Below are 18,801 nucleotides of genomic sequence, written 5' to 3'. Positions count from 1 at the left end.
AGAGGTTTACCTCCTCCTCTCAAACAGAAGGGAATGCTTCTTGATGTGACCCATGTATTCCTTGCCTAAAAAGCAAACTGTGAGTTGTTGTTTTCTTCAGAATTATTCTTATTCATATGCATGTATATGAGAAGCAGTCAATTAAATCATATGATTAAACTAAGGGTGTCGAAATTGGGTGTCAGTCTTATCAAGAATTCATGGGGAAATTATCTCAAATTCAGGTTTCTTCCCACCCCATAAATTAGCTTCCCATAATCCTGCACTGGGGGTTTTGGTTCTGAATAAATTCCTTCCCTGGTGTGACAAACTGCAGAATTGCTTTGCAAGGCTTGCAAAGTGTACGTAGACCTTTGCCTGATGAAGAGAGTGCTGAAGTATTTGAATGCCTGATCACCATTGTGGGTTAGTCCTAATAAAGGTATTGACCTACTGTGTCGTTTTTAACTTTTTCTTATGGGCCACCATAGCTCCCTTTGCTTTTTGTAAGATTTGGTGAACTTTCAGTTTAATTCCTTTAAGATGCTTACTCCAGGATCTGCTGTACAAATAAAAAGCAATTCCCAGCTATTGTGATGCAAGAAGATTACACACCATGTTTTATAACTTTGGGAGGATAATTTATCCTGAAAGGTGATTTAAAAATCCATTAAATTAATAAAATTAAATATAAATAAGGCTACAGTGTTATACATACTCACCTGGGTGTAAGTCCCATTGAACTCAATGGAGCATTCTACTGAGTTGATATGCATAGGTTTGAGCTGCACGAAGTGCCATTAATCAAATAAATTCATCACACAAGTGGTGCCCCAAGTGGTGCACACAAGACATATAAGGGACATGTTCCCTTATTCATTACAAAGTCTGAATAAGTAAGCTTATTAAAGTGCCTTAGCTGATACTAGTGGGACAATTCCAGTACTAGGGCTGCAGGACCAAGGTATAATATCAGCTGCTTTAAACCTACAAATAGAAGTTTCCCTTCCGCCATGTGCAGTGTGAAATTGTTATACAAAAAGAAAGTCCGGCTTTTGGGGCAAGTGGTAGAAATATTAATTTTTATTACTTAAACATAGGAACATTTAATTTTTTCAAGATTTTTGTTCTACATAGTAAAAGAACAAAATATTGAAGCAACTCTGGCTCTTGACTTGTCCAACCAAATGACTAGAATACCTTGCCCATAATATAAAAATCCACAAGTCGTTGCTCAATTGCTTCCTAGCCTATTTAGTTGCTCAGCATGCAAATTCTGGAGGAATAAAGATTCGTTTCAATCTGCCTGGGTCATTCATTATTGGAACAGCAAGGCCCTCTTCTGGACTGTAACCATAATACGCTCAAGTAACAATCATACAAAGGATTGAAATGTCTGCTCTAAACTTTATCTTTGCCTTTTCTTATTTCCATTCTCTCCTACCTAAAACAACTAAGGGCCTGTTCAGACAACACACTAAGCCACGGTCAGGCCGCTAACTGAGTGTGTTTTAACTGTGGTTATATAGCCACCATGGTTAGGAATAGTTCACACAGCACACTAAGCCATAACATTTAGCTCAAAATGCTTAACCACCATGGCTTAGTGCAGCGGTTCTCAACCTGTGGGTCGGGACCCCTTTGGGGTTCAAATGACCCTTTCACAGGGTTCACCTAAGACCATCGGAAAACACATATTTCCGATGGTCTCTGGAAACTGTATTGACTGAACTATGTCATGTATCATCTTTTGTATTATTAAAGCTATTGTTATGTATTATTTTCATTAGCAAACCATCCCATGACAATGGATCGTGTAGAGAAGAACGAAAATAATTTTATGGTTGGGGGTCACCACAACATGAGGAACTGTATTAAAGGGTCGCGGCATTAGGAAGGTTGAGAACCACTGGCTTAGTGTGTCATCTGAACAGGGTTTAAGAGTCTGGAGGTATCTTAATAACTAACCAATTTACTATGGCATAAACTTTCTTGGATTGCAGCCCATTTCATCAGATGCATGAAGAATTACCCTAAATTACACCTATATACCAGTTGCTGGGGAACATGGGTGGGAGGGTGCTGTTGCACCATGTCCTGCTAGTGGATCCCTGGTCCACAGCTGTTTGGCTACTGTGTGAACAGAGTGCTGGACTAGATGGACCGTTGGTCTGATCCAGCATGGCTCTTCTTATGTTCTTATGTAGTGTGGGGGGAGGAATTGCAGACATTCTCCTACCTAGTTACCTTTTTTATTATATGTTTCAAATGTTATAGTTTGGCAATCTAAGATGGTAGTTGGCAATTATCACTGGCTTTCCCTAACTGAGAACATGCAGGAGAGGGCAATGTAAATAGTAAAATTAGAACATAACTTCACAATGTTTCACTTACAAATGTGTTAATCCAAAAACATCATTTGTTTGTGCAACTTTTTTGTAGTATTACTATAACTGAGTATAGAAGTAGTTCCATTTGTTGCCCACTGGAAATCTACTTATCAGTATACATTAAAAAATATTGAGTATGCCAAACTTGAATTTTCTAGGAAGTTTCTATCAAAGAAATCATCATCATTATCCTGCAGCCATTTCCTAAATATAGTTGTTACTGCAGCAACAACATAACCTGAAAAGAGCAAACATGATAGAAATAGGTCAAACACGCTCACAAACCAAGGCTTGTCATTGTAGTCATCATGTCAAACCATAGTTAAGGTTCCTTAAGCATAACGTCTGAATTGAGATGGTGACTGGGTTCGGATGACACAATTGTCAATGCTTGATTAAATAGTCAACGGTAGACTAAATAGTCCACCATTGACTATTGTGTCATCTGTTGGGGGTAAAACACACCACAGTTGGTTATTTCACAGAAATAACCAATGCAAATAATCAACAGTATGCAGAGTTGATTATCTGCACAACCGTTGATTATTGCTTCGTGTGGCGGGCTCTGTTGATTGTTTCCCCTGCCTATAGAGTCGCGAAGCAAGAGTGGCAGAAACCCCTGCCACTCTTGCCCAGTGGGGCTCCATAGCCAGGGGAAATAAACCCATCCCGGGAAGTGCTTGGGGAGCTGCCGAGTGTGCCATCCTTTGTTGGGGTGCCACGATCCGCAGCTCCCCATGCGCATCCCAAGGCAGACACATGCCGTCCCTGGGTGCACCCCACATGTTCCCAGGGGCGTGCATGTCCCTTTCCCCCACCCCCGCTGTGGAGGGAAAGTGCTGGTGACTGGGGATGCTAGGAACCAATGCCACAGATTGAGGAGCAGCAGAAGCTCCTAGCATCCTCCCACCAGCACTTTGCGGCGAAGGCAATTTGTTGCTATGCTGAGGGTGGGGGAGGGGAACGATGTCAGGAGAGACCCTTCGAACATTGTCTCTCTCCGCCCTCGGCATAGCAACAAATGGGGAGGCAGGCGTTGCAGAGGGATACCATCCCCTGTCCGGGATGGTATCCGCCCCCCCAATGCCTCCCTCCCCATTTGTTGCGAAGCCAGGGCAGAGAGAGCTGTCATCCTTCGTGTTCCTCCACTCGCGCCGCCAAAGCAAGAAGCTGCAGACAGGTCTCCTCAGCTGTCAGGGGAGGAGAACTGTCTGCAGCTTCTTGCTTCGGCGGTAGCCACGGTGCATCTTCTTCTACGGTTGTCACTGTAGCAAGAAGGAGCAGATGGACCCCCTCCACTAACAGGCAAAGAGATCTGCCCGCCGGTTCTGGCTGCAGTGGCGGCCCCGTAAGAACACATGCCGCACCCGCTGCTGAAGCAAGAAGCTGCGGATGGGTCTCTTCAGATGCAAGAAGGAGGCGGGGGAGCGTCTCCTCCCCTCCACCCCTACCCATAGAATGGTGGCGCCCTGATAAGGTAAGGAGGAACCAGCACCACCATTCGGTGGGGAGGGTGAAGATTGGGGGAAGAGAGCAATACCGAAAGCCATTTTTGATTATTTGATATTATTGTAACTTCGAAAAACACATGAGTGACATATTATGACATTCTACAGAAGAACAGCTGCCCTGTTCTCCATCTCTAAGTGCTAAATACCAAAGTCAAGGGAAGGTCAGCACTGCCCAGGCATTTCAACGTTTCGCTATTCTTCCGGCTTCAGGTTATTCTCCATCACAACTAATCATTTACTGAATTCCTTTTTTTCGAACTTTTGACTTCGGTGCTGCCACAAAGAAAGAAAACATTGTCATTAATATTTGAAGATGTAAAAGCCAACATGAATTAGAGTTATGATGATGATGGAACTTACCATTTGGATTTTCCTGTCTGTAGAAGGTTTTCAACATTTCCACAGCTTCTTCAGATCGATGACCAGCTATGCACTGTAGAGATTAGAATATTTTGTTCAAAAAGGCATTACAAATGAAGACAAAGTGGCATTAAGATTCACCACCTCCTGACTCAGAGATGACTTCTGTGTCTTTAATATCTAAGGGGCATAAAAAACCTTTAACAGATGCAGCTTCTGCCATCACTGTGCTGACTTTTTCAGAAAGTTGAAGTCTATCGAATATCATTTTTAGCACGTAGCTTTTAAAGGCAGAGGAGTACCTTTACTTGCACTGGGAATCAAAGTTACATACATTCTAAAGTTATATCATCAGCACAGGAACCAGCCACACTACAGCAGCTTCCATGCTGCAAAAACCATGGGAAGGAAGTCATGTCTACCTTATCAGAAACCTTGTTTCACCAGTGACAGCTTTTAAACTAGGGCTGTGCACCGCTTCAGATCCGAAACCTGAATCCGAAGTGGATTGGGGTGGTTCGGATCTGAGGCGGATCTGAGGCGGTTCAGACAAAGGCCGAGGTGGTCTGAAGCCAATTGGCTCTGAAGCTTGGGCCGCCTCGGCGCTTCAGAGCCGGCCCCACCCGTCTCCTTACCTGCTCCTTACCTGCTGCCTCCATCGCCACCGCCATCTTTCTTCTGGTGCCGCCACCGCCGGAAATGAAAGGGAGTCGGCCACACAATTTTAATTTATCACGCAGCCTACTCCCTTTCATTTCCAGCGGCACCAGAAGAAAGATAGCTATGGAGGCAGCAGGTAAGCCCCCCTCCCCTCTTACCTGCGTTTGCCACCAGACGCAAGCCAGTGGCGGCAAACCCTGGTAAGCCCCCTTCCCCCCTTACCTGCATCCGCCGCTGGCTTGCATCCGGCAGCTTCAACGAAAGGACGCTAAAGGCTGGAAGCAGGCCGCCTGCTTCTAGGCTTCAGCGTCCTCGCGTTGAAGCTACCGGACGCAAGCCAGCGGTGTCGGACCCAGGTAAGCCACCCTCCTCCCTTACCTGCGTCTGGCGACTTCCACTCAAGGACGCTGAAGGCTGGAAGCAAGCTGCGGACTGCTTCTGTCCTTCAGTGTCCTCAAGTGGAAGCTGCTGGGCGCAAGCCGGCGAATACAAGTAAGTAGGGAAGGGGGGAGGGGGGCTTACCTGGTGCCTCCATCATCCACAGCCGAGGATGGCGGAGACACCAGGTAAGTGGGGAGAGATTTGCGAATGCCGGCTGCGCAGCTTTGGCGCCGAGGCAGATTGGGAACCCCTGAGGCAGATTGGGGCTGCTTCGGGGGCTCCATATCGGCCTCCGAGGCAGATCGGGGGATCCCTGCACAGCCATTTTAAACCTATGGGTTTTCGCTTGGGCTGTGGACAGTTGCTAGGGCATCTTTCGGAATGACTTCATGTGTCCGAATTAACAAAATTCTTACACCAGATAATTTCTACTAACAAATTTTGACCACGAAAGTTAAACAGAACTCCCTCCCCTCTCCAAAAGTTAGACAAGATGATAGAGGCAATCAACAAGGGGTGATGGTCGGGTTATCATCTTCATGCCCCATTCATCAGCTTCCAGCGGAATCTGGACAACAATTCTCGAAAACGGGTTTGTTGGACGAGAAACGAGTCATGCATGTGTGTGTTTCCTTCTCCCCTCTTCCTCATGCCTTAATACAATACATCTGGGGTCTGTTAAGCCACAGCTGACTGTGACGTCCAAACTGGGAAACAGTGATGTTAAGAAATCCCTACAAATTAGGGCACCAAACTGTGAAGCCAGGAAACTGTGGCTTAACAAACCCCAGAATTATTGAATTAAAAGTGTGCAAGAGAAGGGAGTGTGTGCGCACACACAACCAGTTGCAATCAACCATGGCTAGTTGGACATAGATTGTTACATCTGAATCGAGCTTATGAGTTTCTGCCAAGGATGTGTTCCCCCCCCCCGCCCCAACACACACACTGCCAAGGCTTCCTTGGCCCATCAAAATAACTGAGCTATGTTTCAACTTATTCCATCCACCAAAATCATTCCACTGTAACATTTATTCCTTGAAATGCATAAATGAGAGCAATACCACAAACACATACACACAAGGAGGATGCACAAAGTGAACCCTTTCTAGAGTGCCATGAGCTGCAATTGCTTGAGAATGAAAATCAAAATACTTAAAGGCAAGTATGTCCTCTCACATGGTTGCCATGATGTACAGCTAGTGTCATTAAGTAGGATAAATATCAGGGTACATTAAAAAGAAAAACTGCTCTTTTTCTTTTTAAAATTACATCTGATTCTATTCCTATGATTGCTTCCTGCCATTTTGTTGTCTTCATGCATATACCATAAGAATATTTTTTATTAAATATGTCTAGATCATTTTTGAAAGGACGTGACACAGAACTCCTTGGGATCTTCTATCCATGCACTAATTGAATCCACATCCACTTAGCTTTACCAATGTTACATGAATAGGTGCTCTTGGACCATTCACTGAGCCCATTTCGAATACTACCAGTTTTATAATTCCTCTTTTATTTATTTTATTATTTATTTATTTATTTATTTATTTATTACACTTATATACCACTCCCATAGCCAGAGCTCTCTGGGCGGTTTACAGAAATTCTAAAATTAAGATAAAAACGAGTATACAAAATTTAAAATTCTAAAACACAGAACATACACACATAAAACATTAAAAACCATTAAAAAACTAAACATGTGGGTGATTAAGATGTGCCGCCATATGCCTGGGCAAAGAGGAAAGTCTTAACCTGGTGCCAGAAAGATAGCAGCGTTGGTGCCAGGCAGGCCTCGTCAAGGAGATCGTTCCATAGTCTGGGGGCCACCACCGAAAAGGCCCTGTCCCTCGTTGCCACACTCCGAGCCTCTCTCGGAGTAGGCACCCGGAGGAGGACTTTAGATGTTGAATGTAGTGACCGGGTATATTCATGTCGGGAGAGGCGTTCCGTCAGGTATTGTGGTCCCAAGCCGTGTAAGGCTTTATAGGTCAAAACCTTCACACCTTAATCCACTTCAAAGAGTCGGGTAATACAAAAGATGCTATATTAGAGAAGAACACTCCAGCCAACTATTTCTGTTTGGAAAAAGAATGTGGTTGCTCCAAATCCTATGTGCATTTTCTCTCTCAGTGTTGATTCAGTTGCAAACTACCACTGGAGAAATTATTAGACAACACTGTTAAGGATGAATGTCAGTGGTACTTTCAGAATTAAAGTACTGGCGACAATGCACTTTTAGACAAACCTCTCCTGATAGTGTTGTACCATCAAACCACATTTGGTTTACCTACACACTTCCATATTTTTTTAAAAGCAGCTTGACAAAGTATTTCACCTGAAATGGTTCTCCTGTGCCCATTAAAGTAGCAGAAGAGATGTTCAAAACTGAGCCACAGCCTCCAAATCGTTCATTTTGGCATCCATATACCACCAGGGGGATTTATATAGATAAATTAAGGTATTAACAGGATTAAGGGGAAAAAAACCACATATAGACTAGTATTATTCTAGATTAACCGGTTGTCTAGATGTGTTGACATGTGCCTGCATTCTCAATCCCATGCCTTCCTTCTCTTTTTCACAGGCCACAAACTCCTCCTTTTCTCACACACACGTTATTAAGAAACTGGTAATATTTACAGACAAATCTCTCACCCACAAAATAGCGCAATAACAACTACCCTTCCCAACTTCCCTAACGCAGAGCCAGAGATGGTGTAACTTATTTTGGTACGGGGGGGGGGGGGGAATCCAAACAGTAGAGGTAAAAAATATTATTATAAACTAAGTCACCAAGAATCTCTGCCCTTTAATGATAACTGCAAAATCTGCCAACTGAGACAAGCCTCCTCACCCTGCCTAATGGTAGAATTGGAGCCACACACATTACCCATTCCTTGCCCAGCTTCACTCACACCAAGACGTGCTAAATAAAACTTCCTGTACACTTCTGAATGTCAATTGCTAAGGAACAGCATCTGGAGAGAGCTATTTCCCTCACGTCCTGCTTTTGGGCTTCCCACGAGCATCCAGTTAGCCACTGTGAGAAACAGACTGCTGGACTAGGTAGGCCTTTAGTCTGATCCAATGGTGCATGTGTAAGGGACGCATGTGTGTGTGTTTCTTAGATTCATTGTTTCTGCCCAGGCAAATCCCCACATATATACCTTATGTCAACGAGAACTGTCCTCCATTACCTTGTTCACAAGCCATACATGAGATGAAAAGAGTGTACCAGTGAATTGTTTTGAAAAGGATACTCATCATGCGCAGAGCGGCTGCACACATTATACAGGGCTCCACAGTGACATACAATACTGTGTGCAAAAACACTTCTTCGGGTTCCTTCTTGTGCTGATGACACCATTCTATAACCTGATCAATTGCTACCATTTCTGCATGACGAGTAGCCTGTGAGAGTACAGGATAATATTAACAGCATTCACATAAAACAGTAATGTAGTGGTCTGAATACGAAACGTACCCAAAGAGAAAATAAGTTCTATGTTTAGTAGGAACACTAAGTTTAATAGGATGTTTAGTAGAATTTCCTGCATCACATGGCAGGTTGGACTAGATGATTTACAAGACCCCCTCCAGCTCTATGGTTCTATGCTATGTGGCTCCCAAAGTCATTCTCTCTGGTCCATTATTGAATTGTGCTAAAACCAGTTGGTTACCCAAAAACAGTTCACCGGGGTGGGGTGGGGAATCAAATCTAATGAAAAGTTCAACTTAATTGCATTTATTGAAATATTCAAAAAGTTACATATTTTAGCTTTACAAAACTTCCTTAAATACAGCGTTGGTGTAAACTCCAGGGCAGCCACTGTAACTTCCTTGTTCTGGTGCATTGATGACTTGAATCTTGAAGTTTGCCAATGAGTGCACACAATTCATGGCAACGTAAGGTTGTCCATGGCAAAAGACAAGTGTAGGCAGATAGATGCCAGCTTGGTCCATAGTCTGCCCCTGATCTGTTTACTGGCCATATGTTACTGGCATATTTTGGCCTGCATTTTTGTTTATAAAGGGGTACAGAGACTTTTAAATGTTGTTTTCCTAAATTTAACAGCTAGAGTCTTCCTCTCTAAGCAATAACTAAACTTTGACTGGGTTACTTTTAACTGTAGATGTCTCTTAATCCCTTCATGATTTGTTTACAGGCCAGATGTTACTGGCATATACTTCGGCCTGCACCTGTTTTTATAAAGGTATACAGAGACTTTTTTGTGCTCATATTTCATTTTGCTCCAATTTGCAATTAATTGTTTAATTATACTTTATACTTTTTCTATCAAAAATAAAATTGTATAGCACTTAGTTATAGAGAATAGCCTAATTCTTTTTTTAAAAAAGGAAAAAGAAAAGCTTTATGGACATAAATAAACTTCCAACTTTGAATTATAGTTTAAACCAATGTTATTTGTAGAATCCATGTAAAAGAGCTTTCCAATGAAGTTTGTTTCATGAGAAATGTTCAACATAAAGGGATGACCAACTAAGTCCTGACTTTGATATATATGATAAGATAGCTTTCTTGAACACCTCTTTCCAGTGCAAGGTTTGCGAGCCGGTGATAGCCGATCAGATCCAGAAACTATTGGATTAAATGGATTTGCTAGATTTAGGCCTAGCCTTGACACTAAAACTGCTTTAGTTATGCTGTGGGATTACCTTTGCCAGGAAATAGATGGGGGAGTTTGACCCTCTTGACTGTCCTCGACTTCTCAGTGGCTTTCAGTATTATCAACCATTTGGAATGGTCATCTGAGATGGGTGTGGATGGTATAGCTTTACAGTGGTTCCACACATATTTGAATGGCTGTTTCCAATATGTTGTGCTGGGAGATTTATGCTTTGTGGTCCTGCAGGATTCCATCTTATCCTCCATGCTGTTTAACATCTACATGAAATCTCTGAGTGAGGTCATCCAGAAATTTAGAGGGCAGTGCCATCTGTATGGCAATATTTATTTATTTATTTATTTATTACATTTCTATACCGCCCAATAACCGAAGCTGTCTGGGCGGTTCACAAAAATTAAAACCATAGTAAGACAACCAACAGGTTAAAAGCACAAATACACAATATAATATAAAAAGCACAACATGCAGTTCTGCCTCTTTTTCATCAGATCTAGGTGAGGCAATGGAATTGCTTCAGCTGTCTGATAGGTAGGAATGGAACCAGTGCAAAACAACAACACCTATTCCCTGGGGGTCTAAAAGGGTACCATGGTTGATGGTACTGAAAATCGCTGAGAGATCCAGTAGAACCCACTGGGGTATGCTCCCCTTATTTCCCAGCATTTTCCACCAGTGCAATCAAGCTAGTTTCTATTTCAAAATCAGTCCTGAAACCAGAATGAAATCGGTTCAGAATCTTGCAAACGACAGACAGTAGCCCCTCACACTAAAATATTACATTTATTTTCAGATCTTACTGAAACTCTCAAATTGAACCACGTTTATGATCCTGATTGTAAGCTTTTCTGGGTAAGCCTGTATTGCACCTAAATTCTGAGGCTTTGTGGCTTGCTGAAAAACTGTTCAGAATTCTCTTTTGTTACTACTCTGACTTATACATTCAGGTTTTGTAATGGGAACATAATCTGGTGATTAAACTGTTTGCCTTGCAATGTTCTTGTTTCATAATTGGCTCGTGAATAAAATTACATTCTCATTTTTCCTGATAATGGCTTTGGAAACATAAAAGCCTGTATTCTTGAACAGATATTGATCTGCTAGAAACTACTGACTTATCGGCTTCGTGTCTCTTGTTTACTGCGACCAGCATAACAATAAGAATAATTTCCAAACACATCCTGCTACCAGTGCAGTGAAATATTTCCTCATTCCTTGTCTTGGAGATCATCAATAGGGCTGAAGAGTCAGATGTGTGTGGCAAATTCACTAACAAGAATGGGTTCTGTTCAAATCTCCATCAGAAGGAGCTTGCAAAACAAAAGGTTGTGGTGTAGCAGCAACCCTTCCCTCCCAAATGCAGGTCATGACTAGGTCCATAATGAAAAGAAACATGAATTGAAAAGGCTTTTAGATGCATAGGGATGATACCGGATCTCAGATTGGGTTGTTTCATAGCATTTATGCCATCTGCAAAGAATGATCTTTTGGAGGGCTGGCTGAAATTTACATTCATTTGCAAGGCTGTATTATGACATTAGTTTACAGTTGATTGAGTTAGGTATTGGTTATTCTATTTACTATCAATTACATATTTTCAGATCTTTAACTTGAGTAGCACATTTTTCATCTACCCAATAATTAATTAGCCTTTTGTTTTCAATTAGTGTCTAACAGCCATCGAATAGTGTGTAAGCGAAATTCAATGAAACCAACGGGCTTCCATTTTTCTTAAATGAAGCAGCCTTAAATATCTGAGATGCATATAAACTTCTCTTATCAAAACGTGATTCCTATTTTATAACTAAATGGATTAGGAAGTCGTTTAGGCTGGTGCGCCAATTGCAACTCCTCTTGGACAGATAGCCTGGCCAAGTAATTTGCACTCTTGTAGTATCTTGCTTGGACAAGTGCAATGTTTTGTATGTGGGGTTGCCTTTGAAGACTGTTTGGAAACTGCATTAAGTACAGAACACAGCAGTGAGACTACCCACTAAGACTGAATTTACAGATCATAACTTGCCAGTCTTGAAACAGCTGCACTCATTTCCAGTCCATTTCCAAGCATAGTTCATTCAAAGTCCTGGCTTGAATCTCTAAAGACCTAACCAGTTTGGGACCTGGTACCTTCAGGGCTGCCTTCTTCCACATGGATCTGTCCAAGTATTAAGATCATCCACGGAGCCCCTTCTCTGAGCTCATCAGAGGTGAGAGCGGACGTTGGGGTTGCCCCAGCTTTAGAATGCTCTCCTCAGAGAGTTTGCCCTGGCACTAAGTCTGTTTTCTTTTGGAATCACATGAGGGCTTTTTATTTGCCCATGCTTTTCGGTCTTGGTTTTCAATCCTGTTTTATTGCCTGGATTCCCCCCCCTCCCCGATTTACTTTTTGTCCTATTGATTGCTATTGTTTATTTTTTCCAAATGAATTTGCACATAAGCTTCTCTGAGGAACTTGTCAGCTTAAGAGCAGGGTAAAAATACCTATAATCTACAAGAATAGAATAGAATGAAAATAGAAGTATTAGTTGGTGTCAGTGAAAAATACTGCCATTCAGTTCAGCCTAGAAATGTTTTCAAATGTTCCTAATTGAAAATGACTGGAGATGTAATCCATGAACTTGCCTAAAGCTCTTGAAACAGAGACCGTCTCCTATGCTGCCCTTCGAGCTGTTATGACTAGTAGGTCTCATCCCTTCCCTCATGTTTATTCATAGGCTGAGAAAATAGAAAGTTGATATTTGACAAGTAGGAAAATTATTTTGCCTGTAGTTGAGCATTTCTTGCCCCTATTTGCCATTTTTCCTCTGACCTCTTTGTCCTTGCCTAAAAGGGAATCTTTGCAATGCCGGTAACTGTTGTACCTGGGATGTTTTTAGTTCCTTGGAGGGGGAAAAGGTGGGATATAAATGCAATAATAAATAAAATAAAAATAATGGAAAAGCTGATTAACTTAACATTTGTTTTAAAAAGAACAGATGAATTGTTTCTTTGTTTTCCCCTTTATATCAAACGCTGATAAGGAAGAAAGTTTCAATAATGCATCAACAAAATACCATGTTTTTCTATTTTACTGTATTACTATTTTCAAAGTTATTATACAAAACGATAATAAATAAATTAAAAGCATCAATTAAAAGCAGCAGAAACTAAAACCAACATTAGAGGGAGCTAATGAACCGCCCAGAGAGCTTCGGCTATTGGGCGGTATAAAAATGCAATAAATAAATAAATAAATAAATAAATAAAATGTCAAAGATAAACTAAAAATAGCATAGCAGCAGACATATAGAGGATTAAAAGAGAATAAAAAGGTCTTTGCCTGTTGCCCAAAAGTAACAAAAGAGGCACCTTTGCCTGTTGCTCTGCCCACCAACAAGGCCCTCAAGAGTTTGTCCAAAACTGAATTAATTTCTCGGACTGAAAAACATTTCCCACCTCTGCACTAGCAGTACCTCCATCCTGTTTGGACTGAACTTTGGTTTAATGACCCTCATTCAATCTATTGCTGTGGCCTGGAGCTAGAAAGTAGTGCTGGGGGACTCCTGTTCAGCCTTGTGACAGTTGTTCTGCTAGTGCCATGGGTTTCATTTTGACCCTATCTACATGAAATAGTTCAGGAGATCTTCAGAGGATCTGGAGTGCAGCAGCAGCAGCATTCTAACATTCAATTATCTCTCTCCTTCAAGTTGCATAGAAGAGGTGGAATAACTTAGAACAGTAATGAACAGTGTGGCTTCTCATGAATTACTGAAATCTTGCTTATGTAATCTATGGCTGGGTCATTTCTGGATTGGACTACTACAATATGCTCTATGGGGCACCACCTTTTGAGAGGAACCGGTGGTAGAGCACCAGCTTTCCATGCAGAAGATCCCAGGTTCAACTCCCAGTGTTCCTAAGAGGACTGGGAAAGAGTCCTGACTGAAATGTTGCACAGCTGCTGTCAGTCAAACTAGACAATACTGATGGACCAATGGTATGATCCAGTATAAAAGTCAGCTTCCTGTTTTCCTAAGGTGGCATCTAAGCTACAACTGGCCCAAAATACAGCAATCACAATTTCAAGTGATGTAGGCCAGAAGGACCACATAACACCATCAACAAAAACCCTGAAGAACTTCACTGGGTTCCTATTTGTTTCTGGGCCCAATTCAAAATGCTGATTTTGATCTTTGATGCCCTACACAGCTTGGGCCAGCTAATTTGAAGGAATGCATCTTCCCATATATATTCTTCACCCATTCATTGAGATCACCCAAGGAGGTTTTATTAGAACTTTCCCTGCCATCTGAGGTATGGATGATGATGATAAGATCAGAGCCCTCACTCCCCTACCCACCCCGTCTCCAAGTTATGGAACTCGCTGTACAAAAAGGTTCACTTTGTGTCCTCCCCCTTGCTTTTCAGGGGCAAATGAAATCTGTTTTATTCCAGAAAACTTTTAACTAAGCACGCCTCCAGACAAGGCTTTGTCATGCCTTAGCACTGTCCATTCATGGAATTTTCTCCCACTCATAGCCCTCCCATGTTTTCTCACAGTTTCTTCTATCTTTCTTCTTACTGCAGAAAATCCATTAAGGAAGAAAAGACGGAATAGCTGCACAATGCCTTTTGGGTCGTTAGCAGGAGCCCTTCATCTGGAGGCTCCCTAAATTGACTTTTAATCTGGAAAATTGTTACTTCAGTCCTTCCCACATTTATTTAGTTTAAGGTACTGTTATGAAGGTACTAATGAACATAAAATAGATCAAAACAAGTATATTATGTCTGAAGAACTGCAGCTCAATATGTGATTCCGCTCAGGAACCACTTCTCAGATTTTCTACACAACAATGGATGCCCGAATAAAAAACCAACAAAACAAAAGCCATGCATGCACATTGGATCTGTTCTAAACAGAATACTCTCATTTAAACTGCTGCTTTTCTTGGCACACACACACACACACACACACACACACACACACACATATATATTAATTATCCACTTCACCTTTCAATCAGAAAATACTTGAGGCTGTTAACAAGTTTAATATAGAAGGAAATTAAAATAATCAATAAAAACAGTGTACCATCTTTCTGTTTTTAGACATGTCCTGAAAACATTTCTGTCAGCAAATGTTCAATGTCTATTGTTTTAAAAACTATACCAGATAATGTGGTTTTGCACAATTTCTGTTTTAGTTTTAAACAAATATTTCAATTGAAATGTTATTGTATTAACAGATACGTTTACTTTGTTAGCTGCTTTGGGTGTATTTATGCAGAACAACCTAATAATTATAACAACACAAGAGCAAAAAGAATTAAAACAACAGAAATATTGAAATCCAAAGGTTTTATTCTACATTATACCAATGGACTTCCGCAATGGAACGTCCCCTTCCTTATCTCTCAGTGAACCCTCATGCCCTCTCCAAATCTGCTCTGGGGGATGCCCTATCCCTCAGGCACTGATTGGGGTAGGGGACAGCCAGGAATAGAAATCTGTTCAGACAATGGTGTCTGTTCCTCTGCTGGGTAAACACAGTTGGATACAACCCAAATGCTCACTAGCACTCAGAGATCAGGACTAAAGACATTCACTAGGCCCAATACCTCGCAAAAAAGTAACATTGTTATGACCCTTCTAATGGAGAGTGCCAAGTGCTGGTCAAGAGCGGAGAGGTAACCCCTGAGAAGATAGAACTTTGCATACCTATTAATAATGCTTAAAAAAGAGGAACACAAAATTTATGAACATTGCAGATGAAGCTTCACAACTTACAGAAGATGCACATTTTGGTGCAGCAGGACTAAAGACACTTCTTAGTACCAACTTAAGGACTTTAAAACATATTTATGTAGTGCAATACCTTATATTATTTTAATTTGGTTAAACAACTTACATTTTTTGTTTCATTAACTTCATTTCTTCCTTTACCTATGATCTCATTATTGTAGACCATGAGACAACCAACAGGTACTTCACCCTTCTCTAGTGCTTCTTTAGCCTATCAGACACACACAAGAGCATCTACTTTATCATACATCGTATACTCAAAAGCAAAGTACATTCAGTTCCAGTTACCCCAACACCCTAGCATAAGGCAAGCATGAAATACAAGAAATATCCCTTTGCCTCAATACAAGGAATAACAGTATAGAGATGTGTCCATGAGAAGACAAAATCCGAGATCAAATGGGGCAGATTGGTAGCAAAACCTGACAAGGATACACTTTCTGTCATTACCAGGCTCATAGCATACCCCTCACAAAATGAAGATCCTACTAGTCCATTCTGTAGCAGACTCAATTTCCTAACATTTTCTGTATTGTAGGATAGGGCTTATGTCACTCAGCCAGCTCTGATAGAAGTGCTGTATTAATGGAAATTATTATTTGTGGTTTCAGTGGAATACATCTAACACTAACTGATCAATTGGCTGCACTCAAGAGTAAGTGTGGAAATGATCGTGCCCCATATTTTTCATGCAGCTCAACTACAACAGGCTTTCAAGACAACTTAGACCTGAATTTAGGGCTGCACTGTTAGACTTTAGAGTAATCTGCACAGTTGAGATGCATCCTTGTTTACTTACATTTCTGTATCTGAAGATGTCTCCTTCACTGAACAGAACAATTGATTTGTTTTATCACAGTGATAGAATTTTTTGTCTTTAGTGCACATAGATATAAGAAATTGCTTATCCATGTTTTTATGGGTAGCTTGCTATTAGCCATCCTTTTCCATATTTAGATGAGAAAACCAGGCCCTGTATTACATTCTTTTAGAAACATGTATGATGTTGAAAGGGAAAGGGTGTTTATGAGAAACATAATGCAAAATGTTCAAGGCCTTACAAATAGATTTAATACCTCAGAGTTGAATACAGAAAAAAGGTAGATAGTTTGGAATAGGATGGATACAGTAGCACCCCCCGCAAAAACAGAAACAAAAAGATTATGATTGCTAGCATGGTATACACAGTGAATACCATTTCAGTGCAGGAAATCCAGGTTCAGGTAAGTTACCACTTCCCTACCAAGCTCACCTGACAGACTAGGATAAAGTGAAATAAGATATAATGTAACCCAATCAAATCGACCTTGAACTCTAAAAAAAACAAAAAAACTGTAATTACCAAACACCTGGAAAAATAAATCTCACAGCAGTCTCTTATAAGAAGAATCAGTTGAACTGTGTCCTTATTAGGAACATCTTTTCCGCCACCTATATTGCTGTTTACAATTAGGTTAAGCCATACAAAGCAAGTGGTAGGTAACACAACACATATAATAGATGATAAAAATTGAAATAAGTTTGCTACCAGAGATGTGACCCAAGGAAAAAAGAGGTTTTCAGATTTTACATGGACTTTTTTGTCGTCGTCGTCGTCCCACCCCCCGGTTACAAATTGGAAAAATTGAACAGTTTTGGATTATGAAATATTTTCCTTTAGAATGAATTAAATGTTTAAAGCAAGATGTTCAAATTGCTACCCAGCCTATGCATCCCAAAATAAACTTTGGGACACTTCAAATTATACTGCACCCATGAAATGCCCTCTCATCATTCTGTTCATCACATTCTTGGTTTTTGTTTTCATGCAATGCAGTCTCAGATCTGATCCACCTACACCTGTGATGTCCGTTCTCTACATGTACACCTATGAGAGCCCTAATTAAAAGCATTGGACTGACATTAGGGATGTACAGATTGTGTTAAATCTGTTCCATCTGTGTTTCTCAGATTATCAGAAGTCTTTCATTTTCTACTTACACTAATGCATTAGTGCTAATGCACACTTAAACCAATGCATTAGTGCAAGTGTGCATTAGCGCAAATCCTCCCTCCCCCATGTAAAAAACTGGTTTGCAAGTCCACAGAATCTGTGTGACTCCAAAAAAAGAAAAAGAAAAAGCCAATCTGCTGTGGAATCCGCAAGTCAGTTTCATAGAAACCCAAACACATTTAAATCTATTGCAGATTTCTCCAACATCCCCAGCTGACAGTATGGCAGATTGAAAGATTAAGTCTCTTTCACTCACCCTTCGTTAGGGTAACCCCCATACCCCCAGGCTAGTGCTGCTCCCTTCCTTGTTCCTAGACCCACTTTCCTTGTCAAGTTTCAGGGAGCAAAACAAACAAACCCCAAAACAATACAAAAAAACCACTTCCGTTTTCATTTAGGTTGATCTGCTTGCATCACGCTTCAGACTATCTGAAAATAAAGTCTTGGGCTGCACAAGATCCAAACTCCCGATAACAGAGGTATCCTATGAGCCCATAGCTTATTTAAAGGTGAAAAAAAAATAACAGTTTCTTCTCAATATGTATTTGACAGTAACGCGTTATACCAGCCTTCGCCAACCTCGTGTTCTCCTGATATGTTGGACTACGACTCCCAGCATTCCCTAGCTGGCTCGGTAGTGCTGGGACTTGTAGTCCAATAGATCTGGACAGCACCAGGTCGGGGAAGGCTGGTTTATGCCACAATCATTCTGTTTCAGTTTTCAAGATACCACGAGGCTCCTTTTCGTTTTTACAGTAGTCAAGGCCAAAGGAGCCCTGCGGTCCTCCTCTTGCCTTTCCCCCCGCACACTCACCATGTTTACGGCTAGGTCCATCCAGGCCTCGGTCTCCCCTGCAGTCACTACTCCCCTACTCGCGGCTTCCATTTCTAAAGGTGGAAACCCGTTAGCGCTGCGGCCCGGAACAAAGAGGCAAGAGCCGAAGCTTCCGGAGGATCCGGATGGAGGACGAACCACGGCGAGGTGGGGGAATAGAAAACAGGTAGGACGCCGCGCCCTTCGTTTTTTTTCTGCCTTGCGTGAGCCGCGTCTGGGGCGAAGGGGGCGGGGTCTCATCCTGCGGCTGCTGCTC

The 18,801-nt window shown here is 41.5% G+C and overlaps 1 protein-coding gene across 1 annotated transcript; it reads right to left on the bottom strand.

Annotated features, from left to right (window-relative positions):
- Positions 1-1,047: 1,047 nt before the first annotated feature.
- ADAT2 (adenosine deaminase tRNA specific 2) lies at positions 1,048-18,618 on the bottom strand. The gene is made up of 6 exons (XM_063124588.1): positions 18,525-18,618; positions 15,824-15,928; positions 8,551-8,701; positions 7,626-7,732; positions 4,241-4,313; positions 1,048-4,153 (listed from the first exon to the last, which is right to left on the bottom strand). The coding sequence occupies exons 1-6, from the start codon at positions 18,594-18,596 to the stop codon at positions 4,116-4,118; spliced, it is 546 nt and encodes a 181-aa protein (XP_062980658.1). The 5' UTR covers positions 18,597-18,618; the 3' UTR covers positions 1,048-4,115.
- Positions 18,619-18,801: the final 183 nt, after the last annotated feature.

This window comes from Elgaria multicarinata, chromosome 4 (assembly GCF_023053635.1).
Source record: "Elgaria multicarinata webbii isolate HBS135686 ecotype San Diego chromosome 4, rElgMul1.1.pri, whole genome shotgun sequence".
NCBI classification, from domain to species: Eukaryota; Metazoa; Chordata; class Lepidosauria; order Squamata; family Anguidae; genus Elgaria; species Elgaria multicarinata.
The sequence above is the reverse complement of the archived record's forward strand: the minus strand, read 5'-3'. Positions and strand labels throughout refer to the sequence as shown.